The sequence below is a fragment of the Myotis yumanensis genome, unplaced genomic scaffold (genome assembly GCF_028538775.1).
Source record: "Myotis yumanensis isolate MYYU_CA2020_CCGP unplaced genomic scaffold, mMyoYum1.0.hap1 SCAF_4, whole genome shotgun sequence".
Taxonomy (NCBI): Eukaryota; Metazoa; Chordata; class Mammalia; order Chiroptera; family Vespertilionidae; genus Myotis; species Myotis yumanensis.
This window is the reverse complement of record NW_027223755.1, coordinates 104623351-104640431: the sequence shown is the minus strand read 5'-3', so window position 1 is coordinate 104640431 and position 17081 is coordinate 104623351. Positions and strand designations below refer to the sequence as shown.

At 50.0% G+C, this 17081-nt stretch overlaps 1 protein-coding gene across 5 annotated transcripts in view; it reads right to left on the bottom strand.

Annotated features, from left to right (window-relative positions):
- The window catches only part of KATNIP (katanin interacting protein), a 207911-nt gene that overhangs the window by 46036 nt on the left and 144794 nt on the right, over positions 1–17081 (bottom strand). For 4 of the 5 annotated variants that reach the window (XM_070413423.1, XM_070413425.1, XM_070413426.1 and 1 more), the window contains 3 exons: positions 16482–16584; positions 12946–13158; positions 1985–2122 (listed from right to left, as the gene is read on the bottom strand). In XM_070413423.1, coding sequence (XP_070269524.1) covers positions 1985–2122; positions 12946–13158; positions 16482–16584 — 454 coding nt within the window. The remainder of the gene's footprint in view (positions 1–1984; positions 2123–12945; positions 13159–16481; positions 16585–17081) is intronic. The other variant, XM_070413428.1, reaches the window with a different exon arrangement.

The window sequence follows — 17081 nt, the reverse complement described above, 5'->3', positions numbered from 1 at the left end:
TAGGAGGGCGGACAGGAAGGAGGCAGAGGCACAGACCCCAAAGCAATGCTCGCAGTCTCTCATCTGGATATCAAACAGGGCAAGACAACTGCTTATCATTCCTGGGGATGAACACATTCATTTATCTGACAACCATGCATGTCCACTTTGACCAGAGCAGTGGGGAGACGATGCAGGCCCTGCTCCCAGGGGGCCCCAGTACTGTGGGGGAGCCAGGCATCCATCCTAGAACAGGGTGAGGGGGCATAGTCGTGAGGTCCAGAGTAGTGCAAGGGTCAGGCGGGCTGCCTGGAGACAGTGACCATCTGGGTTTTTCAGGAATACAAGCTGAGGCAGGCATTTGGAGCTGAGCAGGATGGGAGAGACCTGGGTGTATCTAGCATGGAGGTTACTGAAGAGCTCAGGTATGTGCTCCCTCAGGTACCTCCCCTGACCTCTCCCAGCCTGAGGCAGACCCCCCGCAATGTGCCCCAGGGTTGAGTGTGGGGCAGGCCAGCTCTAGTCCAAAGATGAGTTCGGTTTGAATTATATTGTGGTTTCAAAAGATTTAAATTAGCTACTGACATTCACAAACCAGAAAGGCTCATAGCAAAATCTGATTCCCGGCTTCCTGGAAATGCTCAGAAGACCCAGCAGCGCTGGCTGGCCCTCCTACATGGCAACCATTAGTTGAAGGTCAAAAGTGGCCTGTATGTCCAGCCAGCGTGGCTCAGTAGTTGAGCACTGACCTATGAACCAGGAGGTCACAGTCGATTTCCGGTTAGGGCACATGCCCAGATTCTGGGCTCAATCCCCAGTGTGGGGCGTACGGGAGGCAGACAATCAATGGTTCTCTCTCATCATTGATGTTTCTATCTCTCTCTCCCTCCCCCTTCCTCTCTGAAATCAATAAAAAATATGTATATTTCTTAAAGTGGCCTGTGCTTGCCAGTCTACCGCCCTCCCCACACTCCCCACCATGCCCTAGCATTCTTCTAACAATATTGAGGCTGATTCAGAGTGCGGTCCCATTTAGCATCTCACTTGTCCTACAAATTGCCTTCTAGCGGAAGGGGAAGTAGGACAATTGTCATCCCCATCTCTATCATAAGAGGGGGAAGAAGACAGGCTGTGGGTTCCCATCCCTCCTCAGCCACTGAGCTCCCACCGAGTCCCAGCAGCTTCTGTCTGAAACCCTCGCACCTTGGGCTCACCGTTACCAAGGTCTTTGTCACACTACACTATTCCTCATTTATGTGTCTGCCAGCCGTCAGATGCGGAGTTTCTCCAGGGCATGACTGTGTCTGACATCAGAGTCCTCACAATTGATCATAAAGCTTGATGGCCCCTAGTTATGTGCTCAGTAGTAAATGTCAAATGAAGGGATGGATGCAAATGGATACATGAAACACAGTCCAGCGGAGAAAGGTGAGGGCCTGGGTGTAGGGGTGGCGGGAGGGCAGAGGAGAGGAGGGGTTCTGAAACCAGAGGGACAGCAAAGCACAGAGCAGGGTGCACGCACAAGGAGCACCGGCACCTGGGAGCTGGTTGGACACGCCGCAGCGGGGGCACTGCCCTCGGCCTGTGGGGTAGACCCTGCTTTCTAGCAAGTCCCATGGCAGTCATCATGGATTACAGTGTGAGAAGAGCTGGCTAAGCGAATGGGCCCGGAGTCTGACCTCAGGGGTTCAAATTCTTACTGTGATGCTTACTGGCTGTGTGACATGGGCCATGTTACATCAGCTCTCTGTGTGTGTTTCCTTATCAGTTAAAATTGAGCCTCAGTTGGTATTTTTCCAGTTCCCCCAAAGGGTGGCCTGAGTACCCCTTCCAGACCTCTGAGGGCAGACTCTGCCTGGGTGGCTGTGACACCCCCACAGGCACTTGCCACCCCCAGCAGGGCCTCCTGGCACCCATTTCACAGTTCCAGGGATCAGGCTATTCGGTAGCACTAGGTGCTCCCATCAGCCTAATGCCCAGGGAGGCATCAGAGCCTGGTACTTACGCCATCAGCTGTCCAGTAGTTCCAAACCTTGATCCTGGCCAGGCCAAAGGCATGTAGCCTTCTCGTGTTGCGGATAACGAAAAAGAGCTGCAGCGGCGGGTGGAAGGGGCAGGTCCACAAGGAGGAGTCTTTCTTGCTCTGAAACACCAGCAAGAGGGGGGAGCAGTCAGTATATGTCTGCCCAGGTGCACCAGCAGCGACTCCACCCTAATAAAACCCCAGAGAGGGCTGAGGGCAGGGAGTCAGGCTCCTTCTCCTTCACCAGGTTAGGGAAGTTTTCTGCCATTATTTCTTCAACCACGTTCTCTATCCCTATCTCCCTTTCTGCCTCTCTGGCACACCTACTATTCTAATATTGTTACATTACATGTTGTCCCACAGCTCCCTTAAGCTGTCCTCCTGTTTTTTGTTTTTCCTCTTTGGTTCTCTGATTGAGTGATTTTTTTCAACTCTGTCTTCTAATTCATTGATTTGATCCTCAGCGTCCCCTAATCTGCTGTGTATTCCTTCCAATGTGTTATTTATTTGTGCTATGTCATCCTTTATTTCTGTTTTCATAGTTACTATATCTTTTCTCAGGCTGTTGAGCATATTTACCATCATTTTTCTGAACTGTATATCAGATAAAAATTTCTTATCTCCATTTTGTTTAGCTCTTCTTTTGGAGAATTCTCTTGTTCTCTCAGTTGGGGGCTGTTTCTTTGTCTCCTCATTTTGGCTGTCTTTTTGGGTTTGTGACTGTGTATTAAGTAGATCTGCTATGCCTCTCAATCTCTAGTGCAGGGCAGTTGTCAAACACTGTTTCTGACTAATTAGATCAGGCAAAGACTCATAGCCCCCAGAGACTGCTTTTGCCTACAGACTGGTAGGATTCCGACTTGAGTGGCCCCAAGCAATCATCCTCAGGTGTGGTGAGAGTTTTTTTTCAACAGGGTGGGGCAATTGCTTCTGCCTGGAGGCTGTTATTCTCTTAATGGTCCTCGGAAACTCTGCACTGTGGCACAAGGTGTTTTCTAGTAGGGTGGGTCAACTGTCCTCCCCCAGGCAAAGCTGCCTGTATAGCAAATGTCTGCATAAGAAAGACGACACAGAGTGAGGGAATGACTCAGCACAGGAAACTGGGGTGTCTGCCTTCTGAGCTCTTATCCCAGAGCCCCCAATCCTGGCTTCTGCTCACACAGCTCCAGTCCACTCTGCCCTCCCTCTGCCGGAGCACAAGATAAGTGGCTCCACAGGAAATTTTGTGTGTTGGCCCTTTAAGAGGGTGCCTGAATTTCCAGCCATCTCTCCCTGGCAGACAGCAACCCCACTACTTTTACAGCCAGATATTATGAGGGTACCCTTCTCAGTTCTGGTGCTCTTTACTGGGGGGCCCAGCTTGGGGATTAGACCCCAGAGTTCTCAATGGCAAACCCCACAGCTGATATATCTCTCTGGAACTTCAGTTGCTGTCTGTGGATGCCCGGCCAGCCCTTTCCCCTCTCCGCCCCTCCTATCAGTCTCTATGCAGTCTCCCTTCTCTATAGAATCCCCGGGTGGGGGTAGGTCTCCAATCTCTCCCCACCTGGACTGACCCTCGCCCTGGCTTAAAGCTGCCATTCGGGCCATCAGACTGAATTTAAAATGCAGGGCTTTGCTGTGCATTTCCTTGAGGAAGCACTGAGGGCGGGGGCTCTAGAGGGAAGGGCAGGATAAGAGCCACCACTTGCCTTATCTGATAAACCTGGCAAACAGAGTTTTATTTTCTCTTGTAAAACCTTGTCAAATTAAAAACATTTTAAAATAGAAATCAACTGGCTCAGGCATTTGTTGGGATGGGGCCATGACACTGAGCACGGGAGTCCTTCTGCCCCTCTCAGGACCCCAGAGTGCCCCTTCCGCCAGCCAACGGCCAGCAGACCTAGGCCACACACAAGGCCGAGGGGCGGAGAGCAGGAGAGCCTCGCTGCCATTCTCCTTCACACCAACAAAATTCTGTGGTGAGTGCTTTCGGTGCAGGTGGAAAAGCCAAATCAGGGGACTTCTCTCAGCTCTAATGGCCTCTCCTGTCTCTTCCAATGCCCCGTGTCCTCTGTCCAGACCAAGCTCTCAGCTGCTCCCAGACATCTCCACACCAGCTCAGCCTCTTCCTGTCCTCCTCACCCTGGGAATTTCAGCTCAAATGTGCTCTCGCCCCCTTGCCCCCCGCCCTCGAGGCATCGCTCTCCCTCCAGGGGTGCCGGCAGCTCCCTGCAATGCCCGAGGCTAGCCTTCCCCTAGGGGCCCCCAGTGACCTGCCTTCAGGTCCATGGCCCTCCCCGCCACTCAGCTGGGAGCTCTTTAAGGGAAGTGGCCGCCTCAAATTCACTACAGAACCCTTCACATTCAGCACAATTCCTTGGCACATCATAAATGCCAAAAAAACTTTGTTGAATGAATCAATAAATGGATAAGAGACATTTACCTCCTAATATCAGTCCTCTCATTGAAACTTTACAAAGACTGTAAACTGAATTTGGCCTACACAGCTATTTTATTTGGCTCATGAGTGTTCTAAAGAAAAGGCTCATTCGCTGCCAACAGTTGACAATGGGGAGGATTCCGCTCCTCAGGCTGCATTCCTGCTTCTCTGCAGACTTGAAAGCCAGTGTGACAGCGCGGGGTCCTGACACCCGTAGGTGGCCCCAGTCCCCACCACTCCCTACCGTTTCACACCCGCTTCACTTCCCTCATTATGCCTCTGCTGGGACTTGCAGGCATTTGAATTTATGGTCTCTGCTTAGGGGCTGAACAACTGCCAGTCCCATGCGCCTATAAGCCACCACCACATTCCTGACACTGGCTGAAGTTGTCCCTTTTATCGATAAGAGCATCGCCCCGGACTCCTGTCACCAGGACGGAGCCTGCTAAGTGACAGAGCCGGGGAAGGAGATTGGCTGACTGGGTTTCGCTGGCCCCGGGAGGTGGAGGCCCCGCTCCAGCTGCAGGGACGGACAAAGGCGGCTTGTTCCAGTGACAACAGTGCCTTTCAGGAGGGCGGAGGCTGCTTTTGTTGAGGGGGAGAGATGAGTTCAAGGGGTTCTGACTTGTTCTGGCAAGTTTCTCAAGCTTTGCAAGGACTTCCAGTGCCCTGGCGGCTGCGAGGGCTCAGGATGGCACGTCTGCCATCCAGGGGGTGGTCTCACCCCTTCGCTGAGCTGGGCCTAAACTGGGTCACTGCGGCTGCTTGAAAAAGGCAGAGACTGAGGCCGACTCTTGGGCCGCCATTGCTCTCCCTCACTTTCTGTCAGCAGGAGGAACAGCAGGAGCGCTAAGCGGGAACCTAGCGCTCCAAGTTGGAGAACGCGAATCCAGAGGGAACTCCGAGCCCTGTTAGCAACCCAGCTTCTGATGTGTCCTTTCACAGAGCGGAGAGGAGGGCTGGCGGGGGCTGCTGGTGACTGACCCACCGTGTGCTGGGCCAACCCCAGGTGCCGGCCGGCAGGGAGAGCGTCTGCGCCCGCCCATCACAGGGGGTGTGGCCGGCAGCAGGAGCAGCAGGGCCCCTTCGCTTCGTGCTGCCACTGCTCTCTCACGCCTGGGAGGCGAGTCTCTGGCACACACCGTGCCCGCTGCACTCTGCCAAGTGGTGGAGTGCGGACTCACACCCAGGCTTTTCTTCGTTAATTCCTTTGTCTTAGTCTGGATTCCCCAGGAGCAGACCCCGAGGCAAGGCTTCCAGTGGAAGGTGTTTATTCAGACGGAAGGAGACGAGTGGAGCATGGGGAAGAGAGAGGGGAGAGGCAGCCCATAGTGTGTTACCAAGCCAGCCACTCCTCTGGGCCCTGGACTCGGCCCACCTGGAGTCTGGAGCCGTGTGGAGAAGCCCAGAGGGACTCCCCCACACGACAAGGGAGCGGGTGCACTCTTAAGCCTGTTCTTCCCCACCAGCTGGCACCTGCTGTATGCGAGGCAACGTGGGCCCTGGAGGCCAGAAAAACTCCTCCTTCAGAGAAGCATCGGTGCAGGTGGTCGAGCAGCAGACTGAGTGCCCCTAAGTGGGAAGGGCAGGGGAGGTGTCAGCACTGAGCTCAGCAGGCGACAAGGGGGACACAGGGGGGGCGGAGTCTGGCCCACCAGGTCCCAGCTCTGTGCTGGTAGGGGAGGGAAACAAGTGAAAACACAAGGAAAAACACAGCATGGATGCATTTGATGATGAAAACAAGAGAGAATTATTAATGGCCAGTGGAAGGGCTACTTTAGAATGCACGGTCAGGGAGGGCCTCCCTGAGGAGGTCACTTTCTAACTCCAAGACAAAGGTGCTTTCTCTTCCAGCTCAACCCAATGCAGATGCACCCGCCCGCAGGGAGATGCCGACAGGCCTCGGAAGTCAACCCAATTTCATAAAGCATTGCAATCAAAAAGGAACGAACTACTGATATACACAACGATTTGGATGGATGTCAAGGGCATTATGCTGAGTGAAAGAGTTAGTCTCAAAAGGTTACATACAGTAAGCTTCCATTTACTTAGCATTCTTGAAATGACAAAACATATAGGGAACAGATCGGTGGTCACCGGTGTTAGGGACAGGTGTGGGGAGATGTGACTAAGGGCTGCACGGGAATTCCTCTGTGGTGATGGAGCCATTCTCTACCTCAGTATGGTGGCAGTTATGCCAATCTACACGTGATCAAACTGCAAAGACACACACACACACACACACACACACACACGAGTGTATGGAGGTCTGCACATTATGCCAGTGTCAACCTCCTGGTCTGACCGGGGTCTGTAATTACAGAGGATGTTATCAGTGGGGAAGCTGGGCAAGTGCGCCTGGGACGTTTCTGTTCTTTAAAAAAAATTGAGATACAATTCACATATATAAACCACCACTTAAAAAAAAAAAAAGAAAAAGAAAATCATCACTTCAAAGCAGCGGTTCTCAACCTGTGGGTCGCGACCCCTTTGGCGGTCGAACAACCCTTTCACAGGGGTGGCCTAAGACCATCCTGCATATCAGATATTTACATTACGATTCATAACAGTAGCAACATTACAGTTATGAAGTAGCAACGAAAATAATTTTATGGTTGGGTCACAACATGAGGAACTGTATTTAAAGGGCCAGAAGGTTGAGAACCACTGCTTTAAAGTGTACAATTCAGTAGGTTTTTTTTTTAGCACATTCATAAGGTTGTGCAACCATCACCACTATCTTTTTCCACCGAACTTTTCACCCCAAAGACACCCTGTACCTTTTAGCAGCTGCTCCCCATTCTGCCTCCCCTGAGCCCATGGCAATCACTCTCTGCCTCTGAGGATTTCCCTATTCTGGACATTCCTGTAAGTGGAATCAGACACTCCGTGCCTCGGTGTCTGGCTTCTTTCACTTGGCATCATGCTTTCAAGGCTGCAGTATGTGGCAGAACTTCATTCCTCTTTATGGCTGAATAATAGTCCACTGTGTGCAGACACCATGTTTTCTTTACCCACTCATCAGTTGGTGGACATTAGGGTTATTTCTACCTTTGGACTATTGTGAATAATGCTGCTGTGAATATATGTGTACAAGTTTTTGTGTGAACATGTTTTCAAATCTCTTGGAGATTTTATATATATATATAGCGTCACATATTAACTCTACATTAACTTTTTGAGAAAATGTCAAACTATTTTCCCCAGCGACTACACCTTACTTTTTAAAAAAAAAATCCTCATTGGAGGATATGTTTTCCCCATTGATTTTCAGAGAGGAGGGAAGGGAGGGAGGAGAGGAGGACAGAGAAACAACTGATGTGAGAGAGACACATCCTTCAGCTGCCTCCTGCAAGAGCCCCGTTGGGGGCCAGGGATTGAACCCACAATCAAGGCACGTGCCCTTGACCAGGAATTGAACCCAAGACCCTTCAGTCCAAGGGCCGGACACTCAAAACCTGCCAAGGCTATACCTTACTTTGACATTCTCACCAGCAAGATATGAGGGTTCTAATTGTTCCACATGCTCATCAATACTTGTGGTTTCCCTTTTTCTTTTCTTTTTTTTTTTAAATCATAGCCACCTTAGTGAGTGGGAAGTGATGTATCTTTGTGGTTTGGATTTGCATTTCCCTAATGACTAGTGATGCCGAGCATCTTTTTATGTGCTTGTTGGCCGTTTGTATATCTCCTTTGGAGAAATGTCTATTCAGAGTACTTTGGCCATATTCTAATTGGGTTGTCGTCTTCTCTTTGTTGAGTTTAAGAGTTCTTTACATAGTCTGTTTACTAGACTCTTATCAGATATTTGATTTGAAGATACTTTCTCCCAATTTTATAGGTTGTCTTTTCACTTTCTTGCTAGTATCCTTTGAAACAAAAATGTTTGTAATTTTGATGAAGTCTGATTTATCTATTTTTTCTTTTGTTGCTTGTTCTTTGGGTGTCATATATCTAAGACTCCGTTGACAAATTCAAGGCTATGAAGATTTACACCTGTGTTTTCTTCTAAGAGTGTTATAGTTTTAGCTCTTATATTTAAGGTCTTTGGTTCACTGAGTTAGTTTGTATACATGGTGTGAGGTAGGAGTCCAACCTCATTCTTTTGCAAGTGGAAATCCAGTTGTCCCAATAGCATTTGTTGAGAAAATTATTCCTAATTGATTGAATGGCCTTGGCATCCTGTTGAAAATCAATTGACTAGAGATGTATGTGTTTATTTCTGGACTCTCGATGCCATTGACTTATACCCATCCTTATGCCAGTATCACACAATCTTGATCACTGTAACGTGGCAGTTAGTTTTGAAATTGGAAAGTGCGAGTCCTCCAAATTTCTTCTTCTTTTCCAATGTTGTTTTGGTTATCCTAGGTCCCTCAAATTTCCATATGTATTTTAGGATCAGCTTGCCAATTTCCACAAAAAAGACAACTGGAACTTTGATAGAACTGCATTGAATCTGTAGAAAATTTGGAAACCATTGCCATTTTAACACCATTAGTTCTTCCAATTCATGAATACTGGTGTCTTTTCATTTATTTAGGTCTTCAATTTCTGTTGTTACTATTTTGTACTTTTCAGTGTAGAAGTTTTGCATTTCTTTGGTGAAATTTATTCTTAAAATATTTTATGCTTTTTTATACTATAAAAATACAATTGTTTTCTTAATTTCCTTTTCAGATTGTTCATTGCTAGTGTATAGAAATACAACTGATTTTTGTATATTCATCTTTTATCCTGTAAACTTGCTGAACTTAATTTTAGCTTTACCAGTAATTTTTGTAGATTCTTTGGGATTTCCTATATATAAGACCACATCACCTGCAAATGTGGTTTTACTTCTTCCTTTCCAACTTTTACTTTATTTTCTTATTTAACTGCCCCAGGTGGATTCTCCAGGACAGCGTTGAATGGAGGTGATGAGAAAGCATCCTGGTCTTGTTCCTGATCTGGGGGACGCGTTCAGTCTTTCACATTAAGTGTGATGTTCGCTGTGGGTGTTCATAGATGCCCTCTGCCAGGCTAAGGATGTTTCCTTCTGTCCCTGGTTTGCTGATTGTTCTTTTTTTTTAGAATTTACAAATGATTTTCTTGGCAAATTCAGAGTGAATGGTGAAGGAATGGCCCAGCTTTGTCTTATCAAAAAGATACCACCACAAACGATGTACATGCCTCCTTCCCTAAGTTGACATGTTTCTTTTCTCTCCATCTTTCCTTCTCTACCATTTTACATCGGCACTGGCCGCACACTCATCCAGAATTTAAACAACACCAGCTCAGAAATACTTTCTCATGGCTAATTGTCTTTTCATTGTTTGAGGCAATAACAACAGCAGCAACGATAGTAACCAAATAATAACTGTCATTTGCTGAATGCTTCCCAGGCAGCAGGCAGTGTTCCTAAGCACTTTCTATGACAAACTCATTTAATCGAGTGACGTTTAATCTGCATGACAATCTTACAGGGACGGTACTGATCCTCTCCTCATAGGGATGTACACTGAGGCCGGTGCCAATCTTCAACTTGTCTAAGAAGGTGTCAGAGGATGTGTTGTGCCTTTGGCTTGGTCCAGGAACAGTTCCCTGGCCTTGCTGATTGTTCTTATCATGAAAGGATGTTCATTGTCAAATGCCTTTTCTGTGTCTATTAAGATGTAATGTGGTTATTTCCCCTTTAGTCTATTAATGCGGTCTATTGATTGATTTTCATATGTTGAACAAACCTTGTGCTCCTGGGATAAACTCCACGAGGTCTTGATGTATAAATATTTTTTTAAACTGCCAGATTCAACTTGCTAGTGTTTTGTTGAAGATTTTACATCTTTATTCATAAGAGATGTTGGCCTGTAGTTTTCTTGTGAAATCTTTGGTTATGGTATCAGGGTAATACTGGTCCCATTGAATGAGTTGGGAAGTGTTCCTTCCTCTTCTACATTTTAGAAGAAAATGTAAAGAACTAGTGTTAATTCTTTAGTTAGTAGAATTCACCAGTAAAGTCATCTTCCGGCAACTCACTCTTCAAGCAGCTTCTCTTCTGAACTCAGCCCTCACTCCGTTACCTCTGTCCGGCTCTCAGCGGCCCCACCACTCACAGGGGTGCGGCCTGAGCAAGTCACCCATCTTCCCTGAGACTTGCTTTCCCCCTTTAGCAGATGTGGAGAGTGACCCAGGGTCCATGGGAGGATTAGATGAGGGGTGTCTGGATGGCATGCTGTGGGCCGTTAGATTCCACCCACAGGGAATCTAAGAGGCAGTGTGTTCGGTAGCCCTGGGCCTGGCACACGGGACGACATCAGGCAGACCTCAGGCCAGTGCAGTGGGGGAACCCAGCCCACCCACAGCTGGACCCAGAGATCCAACAGCCAGGGCAAGACAGCTTGGGCCCAAGTCCCAACCTTAGGCCCAAAAGAAAACAACCCAAACCCACAAAAACCACGGCTGGAGTTCTCACTGCTCTCACACAGCAAAGCTCATCAGCCTCTGCTAAACGGAGGAGAAGGGAGAGCAATCGTCAGAATCGGTCCCCGCCAAACTCAGTGATGCTTTTTATAGGCCCTGGTATGCTCTGCTTCGCACAGCAGCTTCCCAAATGCTACTGCTTTGGGCAAAGAGGGTTGGAAGAGATGGCAAGGGCTGGGGCTTGCACACATGGGAGCCTGGGGACTCGAAGCAGCAAGCAGAGCAGGGCGTGCGAGGCCAGGGCACCCACGTGGCTGTGACCAAGGGGGCTTGTTTCTTTCGAGGTTCAGGGTCACAGAGCTGCTGCTCTCCAGGAGGGCGCAGACACCACGGTCCCACCTGTGGAGGTTGGGGCCTCTCGGCCCTCCAGCATCTGTCCTGCCTTTCTTTCAGTAACAACCCTGAGCTTCTTCAGGGAGGGTTCCTCCTCCCCTGGGGCATCTTGGTTGCATTGGCATCAAGGTGGCCGGCCTCCTAGCCAAGTTGGTCCACCAGCCTTCCTCTCCTGGACTGGATTCCTCAGGCAGAGTGATGACAAACCAACTGTCCAATTAACCAACCAACAAAACACTGCCCATCTCCCCCCAAAGACGACGAAACAAACCCTTGGTGCACATGCACCCAGAACGCTGCCTGGAGCCGCCATGACCATGGCCTATCCTGGCCTGGGGGCAGTGAGCACACCAGCTACTCACAATTCAGACAATAAACTGTTCTTTCAAGAATTTGCTAAAATGAGCCAGACTCAGTTTCTGTTACTAGAAATTAGGAATCAAAATTAGGAATCCATCTACGCCCCTCCCTCTCATTTTACAGGGGCAGAGAAACAGACTTGGAGAAGGTGCCAAGGCCACACCCGGAACTCCAGAATTGGGGATTTCAAAGCCTCCTTCTTGTTTCCTTTAAAATGGGAATAGTAATACCCACTTCTTAGTGGTATTCATACTGTTAATAATAACAACAGTGCAAACACTGACAGCTGATTTTTGGAGCTTTAGGAAGATCCAGACCTGGTACTAAGCTCCAAATATTCACATTTGTTCCTTACAACATTATGTCAAGGTAGGTATTCTTATCATCCCCATTTTACAGATGAGGAGACTGAAGTAGAGGTGAAGTGAGCTGCCTGGGGTCACGAAGCTGAAGTGGTGAGCTGGGAAGCCTGGCCTCTCCGCTCCTCGAGCCCGTGCACTCTTAGGTCTAAATCAGGTCGCATGGCCATGCCTGGCACAGCAAGCACTAAGCACGTGGTGGCTGCTCTCAGTTTCCATACTTTCTTACATGTACGTGGGAGGACATTTAAAAGGTGCAAAAGAGCACCCAAGGGAAAGTCTTCCCGTGGCCCCTGTCCCTTGCTCACCCGGTTTGTGGCCCAGAGGCACCTCTGTTCCCAATCTCCAGCCCCTCCCAGGGATGGATGGGAGGCAGAGCACAGCCAAGACGGCGCTGCCGGGCATCCTGTCCCAGGTTAGCTCACAGCCTCGTGCCCACTTGCAGTGGCAGGAGGAGAAAATGCCAGTGATGTTTTTTTTAAACCTGTTAGATATTTAAAGACAAGGAACGTTCCCGTTTGTTGGGTGCATGAACTCCACGCTCTAGGGAAGCAGGACGGTGAGGGGGTGGGCCTGGGCCCTGCACCAGGCTGGCTGCAGGATGTGCACTCGGCCCCACCACCTTCCAGCTGTGTGACCTCGGCAAAGTCAAAGCCCTCTCAAAGCCTTAGTTTATTTACCCACAAAACGGCCCCGTTGACCTCAATAACCTCTGAGGTCCCATGTTTGGTGGTGACTGTCTTAAACTGCAAGATGGAGAAAAGGGCTGAACTGGCTCCTCGTCCCCTCTCCCAAGAAAACCCCGCAGAGCAGGGATCTGGGAAGAGTTTGGGGGACAGTATGGAGCCCCCCACCTTTGCCACAGCTCCTTCCCACGTGGTCCAAATGAGCAACAGGGGAGACTGCATTGTCCCCTGCTCACACCCCACCTTTAGCGAGGACACGTCATGGGCAGAGAAGATGCATCCCAATGCAAGGCCAAGGCTCGATGCAGTGCCGCCTCCACTTACAGCCAAGTTCCTGTTGACCAGCTGGCCCAGGTCCCCTGGCGTGTCCGCGTTACGGATATCCACGTCATGAGGTGACACGTACAGCTTTGTGTTGTCCAGGTCAAAGAACTCGACTTCGGTGAGGCCCACCCAGGACAGGTTGCCCCAGTTGGACAGGATTTCCATCGTCACGTAGATGGCATCTTTCATCTCTGCTTTCACCCCCAGTTTGTCCTTAAAGGAGAGAAACATGGTGCCAAAGATGAAGCATGGCAGGCCGACTCCAGCCCCGCACCGAGCCGCAGGCCATCCACCCTCCGTGCCTGAGGGTAAGAGCAGCACCCTATGCCTACGGTTACTATGCACCTATGTTACCGTGAAGATTAAACAAGCACATATTTGTGAAGACTGAATCACAGCTACTGTGTACGTGGGCACCCAGTGTTTCCTGCTTAAAAGGCAGCATATTTGGGTGGGGGGGGTCTTACAATTAATTTTTTATTCCTATTAATTTTATCCTATTCTGGTTTGTAAGGAAAACTTTTGGATTTATGTTAATCTAAAAATATAATTCCTTGTAACATTAAAAAAAGGCAGCATATTCTGTCTGAACATCACGCCTGCCTCTTCCCGACGACATAGGCATGTCACAACTGCTGCTGAATCGGGCAGGTCCCCCCACATTCATGTGGAAGCCCTAACCCCAGCAGCTCAAAGTATAACTGTATTTGGAGATAGGGTCTTTAAAAAGTAATTAAGTTAAAATGAGGCCATTAGAGTGGGAATGCATTCTGACCAATGTCCTCATCAGAGGAAATCTGGACACATGGGAAGCTCGTGCACAGAGAAGCGCCCATGGGGACACGGGAGGAAGGTGGCCATCTGCAAGCCGAGGAGAGAGGCCTCAGGGGAACCACACCTGCCAACACCTCGCTCGTGCCCTTCCAGCCTCCAGAAGTATGAGAAAATAAATCTTATTTAAGCCACCAGAGTGTGGTATTTGTTAGGGCCGGCCCAGCAGAATACGCAGTAGGTAACACAGACCTGGACAAGCCACTTGACATCTCTCAGTCTAACTGAGGAATCGGAGATGACTCCATCCACCTGCCACCAAGACTAAGTGAGATACGAGCCCCAGAGCAGACCTGTCCCAAGTCCTGGCCCTGTGTGTCCATCCCCCCATTTCTCTCCTTCACTGGTTGTTTTTTTCAAGTAGGCAAAGTTCATCTTTATTTACTGATAATCCTCACCTGAGGATATGTTTATTGATTTTTAGAGAGAGAAACATCAATGTGAGAGACACTGATCAGTTGCCTCCTATACACACCCCGACCATTGAGCCCCAACCTAGGTATGTGCCCTGACAGGAAAATGAACCCACAACCTTTTGGTGTGTGGGGTAATGCCCCAACCAACTGACCCACTGGCCAGGGCTCTCCTTCATTGGTTTTGCTGCCTGCCTCCCTCGTGGGCAGGCTATTCGGTCTGAGAGGCGGCATGGATGCCCCCAGTAAACGGCCACACTGTGGAATGGCCTCCCTAAGCCCCTTGGGCGCCCAGAGCGCCGAGTGCAGTGCTGGTGGCCACGGATCAGTCACTCGTAAAGTGGTGCATCCCCACGTGCACATGCCCCCGGTAATTAGCGCTGGTAATCGGCACTGGTTCTGTGAGCAGGGAGCTGAGCAAATGAACAGCAAATGTTCCCTACTTATTTTTTTAATTAATGGCCAGCGACATGTGCTCTGGCTCTCAGCATGTGTTTGGAGGAGCCCTGATTGCCTCGCGATAGGGACGAGGATGGGAGGGAGGGAGGTCGGCTCATGGCTCCCAGAAGGAACACGGGCGTTTTTATTAGCTTGGCCCACAGACCGCACAGCCTCCTCCTCCTGTGCCGGCTTCCTGCTCCTGTGCCGTGCAGGGCCGGCTGAGCCCTCCGCTGCCCTGGGCCTGAGTCCAGGCTTGACGGATGGTGATACACCTAAGCTGGCCTGGCTGAAGTGGGGGCTGGGAGGTTAACAAGCTTGTGCTTGTGAGAGGCATTGCCAGGTGAGTGGTGTGGGAGGCATGAAGGCATAGCACTGTGCACCCTGGCTGTTGGCTGCAGGGAAAAGGGCCAGATGGACGGCGAGCCGCCTCGCAGAGGGGCGGCTGGATTTCACACCCAGTGCAATCACAGTGCAAGTTCCCGCAGGGAGTTTCCAAATGAAGGAGCTGAAGGGCCTATTAACTGAGGAAGTGTCACGACTTGTCAGTGATGCAACTCCACGGCTACTCCTGCTCTGAATCGCGAGATTTAGGTCCCTCCAGAGCAGTGGTTCTCAACCTTCTGGCCCTTTAAATACAGTTCCTCATGTTGCGACCCAACCTTAAAATTATTTTCATTGCTACTTCATAACTATAATGTTGCTACTGTTATGAATCGTAATGTAAATATCTGATATGCAGGATGGTCTTAGGCGACCCCTGTGAAAGGGTTGTTCGACCGCCAAAGGGGTCGAGACCCACAGGTTGAGAACCGCTGCTCCAGAGGGTCTCACACTCCTTACAAGGTGGTGCCAGACGCACAGCTGAGACTCATCTGGGAGGGTGCAGGGCTTTCTGTGGTTGTGAGTCTTGCATGCGACTTTGGGAGACTCCGTGTTAAGTAAGACTGGTGACCGCCAACCAGATAAGAGGGGCTTGGGTACAGGGAGGGGTGAGGCGGATGAGCCAGGACACTCACCTACTGACACAAAGGAAAGAACTCCCATTACCCTGCCTCCCTGGGCGCCTCCTGAGCAGCGGATGTCCCGCTCCGTGTCTGTGCCGTCACATTGGACTAGACGAAGACTAATGTCACCTCTTGCAGTTACCTTGCAGCCTTAACATTTTCTCTCTGGGTAATCTCCATAATGATGATTTCCATCCCTTTATACTACTGCATTATGCCGATATATCACACTTTCCTGATTACCTCCATTATTAAGACACATTTATGATATTTTTGGGTTTTTTCCTCATTTTTCTCTATTTCCAATAACTCAGCAGCAGACACATTTGTGCCTCTAGCTTTTTATTGCTGCTGAGTGACTTCCTGGAGTAAGGAAGGGGGATCACTGGGCTGGGAGACAAGCATTTCTAAGGCTCTTCCTAAGTTCAGCCCGTCTGCTTTCCCAGAGTGTCCCACCGTCTCCGCTGCTGCCAGCAGGGCAGGCCGGCCGGCCTCTGTAACCTTGCCAGCAGCAGAGGTTACCATCAAAGTCATTCACTCACTCGGATGTCCAATGGGACATGCAGGCTGCTCTGATTTGCATTTCTTAGTTACCAGCGATGCTGGACCTTTTCCTTGGGGCTCACGTGCTATTATATTTCCTCTGTGTGGAGAGGCTGCAAGGCCTTGCTCCGCACACCTTTGTCTGTGTGCCGGGGAGGAGGGGACATGCACGCGGCAGAAAGACGCCGAGGTGGTCGCCATCAGAACAATCCCACGGAACAGAAACGATCGCACACGGGCCCTGCCAGCCTCAGCTCCAGGAGAGGCAGTAAAGGCACTTACATCCCTGCGGGCCCGTTCTCACCTCTGGGGCCAGCACCTGCTCCTCAGCTGGTGAAGCCACCCGGCTGACATGGGCAGAGTCGCTTTCGATGGCCCGGAGGACTTCCAGAAGCTTCTGCTGCTGCCTGAAATGGGACTTGTTTTAGCAATCAGATAACACATGCTACATACAGAGGACATTCCCACCAAAGCCCCACTTCTGTTCTACCTCAGAGACGTGGGACAACGTGAGGAGAAGGTACAGTTGACCCCTGAACAACGCAGGGGTTAGGGGCACCAACCCCCCAACACACGCAGCTGGAAATCTGCATATAACTCTTGACTCCCCCAAACTGGACGACAGCCCCTCAGTATCGGTGTGGGACTGGTTCCAGGATCCCTGCAGATGGCACACCCCGTGGAGCTCAGGCCCCCTATATAAAACGGCGTGGATCAGTGTGCGCACTCGGCCCTGCACCCGCGCACGCCCAGCCTGGACCACAAACACTGCTTTCCATCTGCAGTTGGTGAATGCATGACGCAACACCCGGGATACGGAGAGCCAACTGTATATTTATGAAAAAAACCCACCGATAAGTGAACCCACGCAGTTCACACCCACGTTGTTCAAAGGTCGACTATA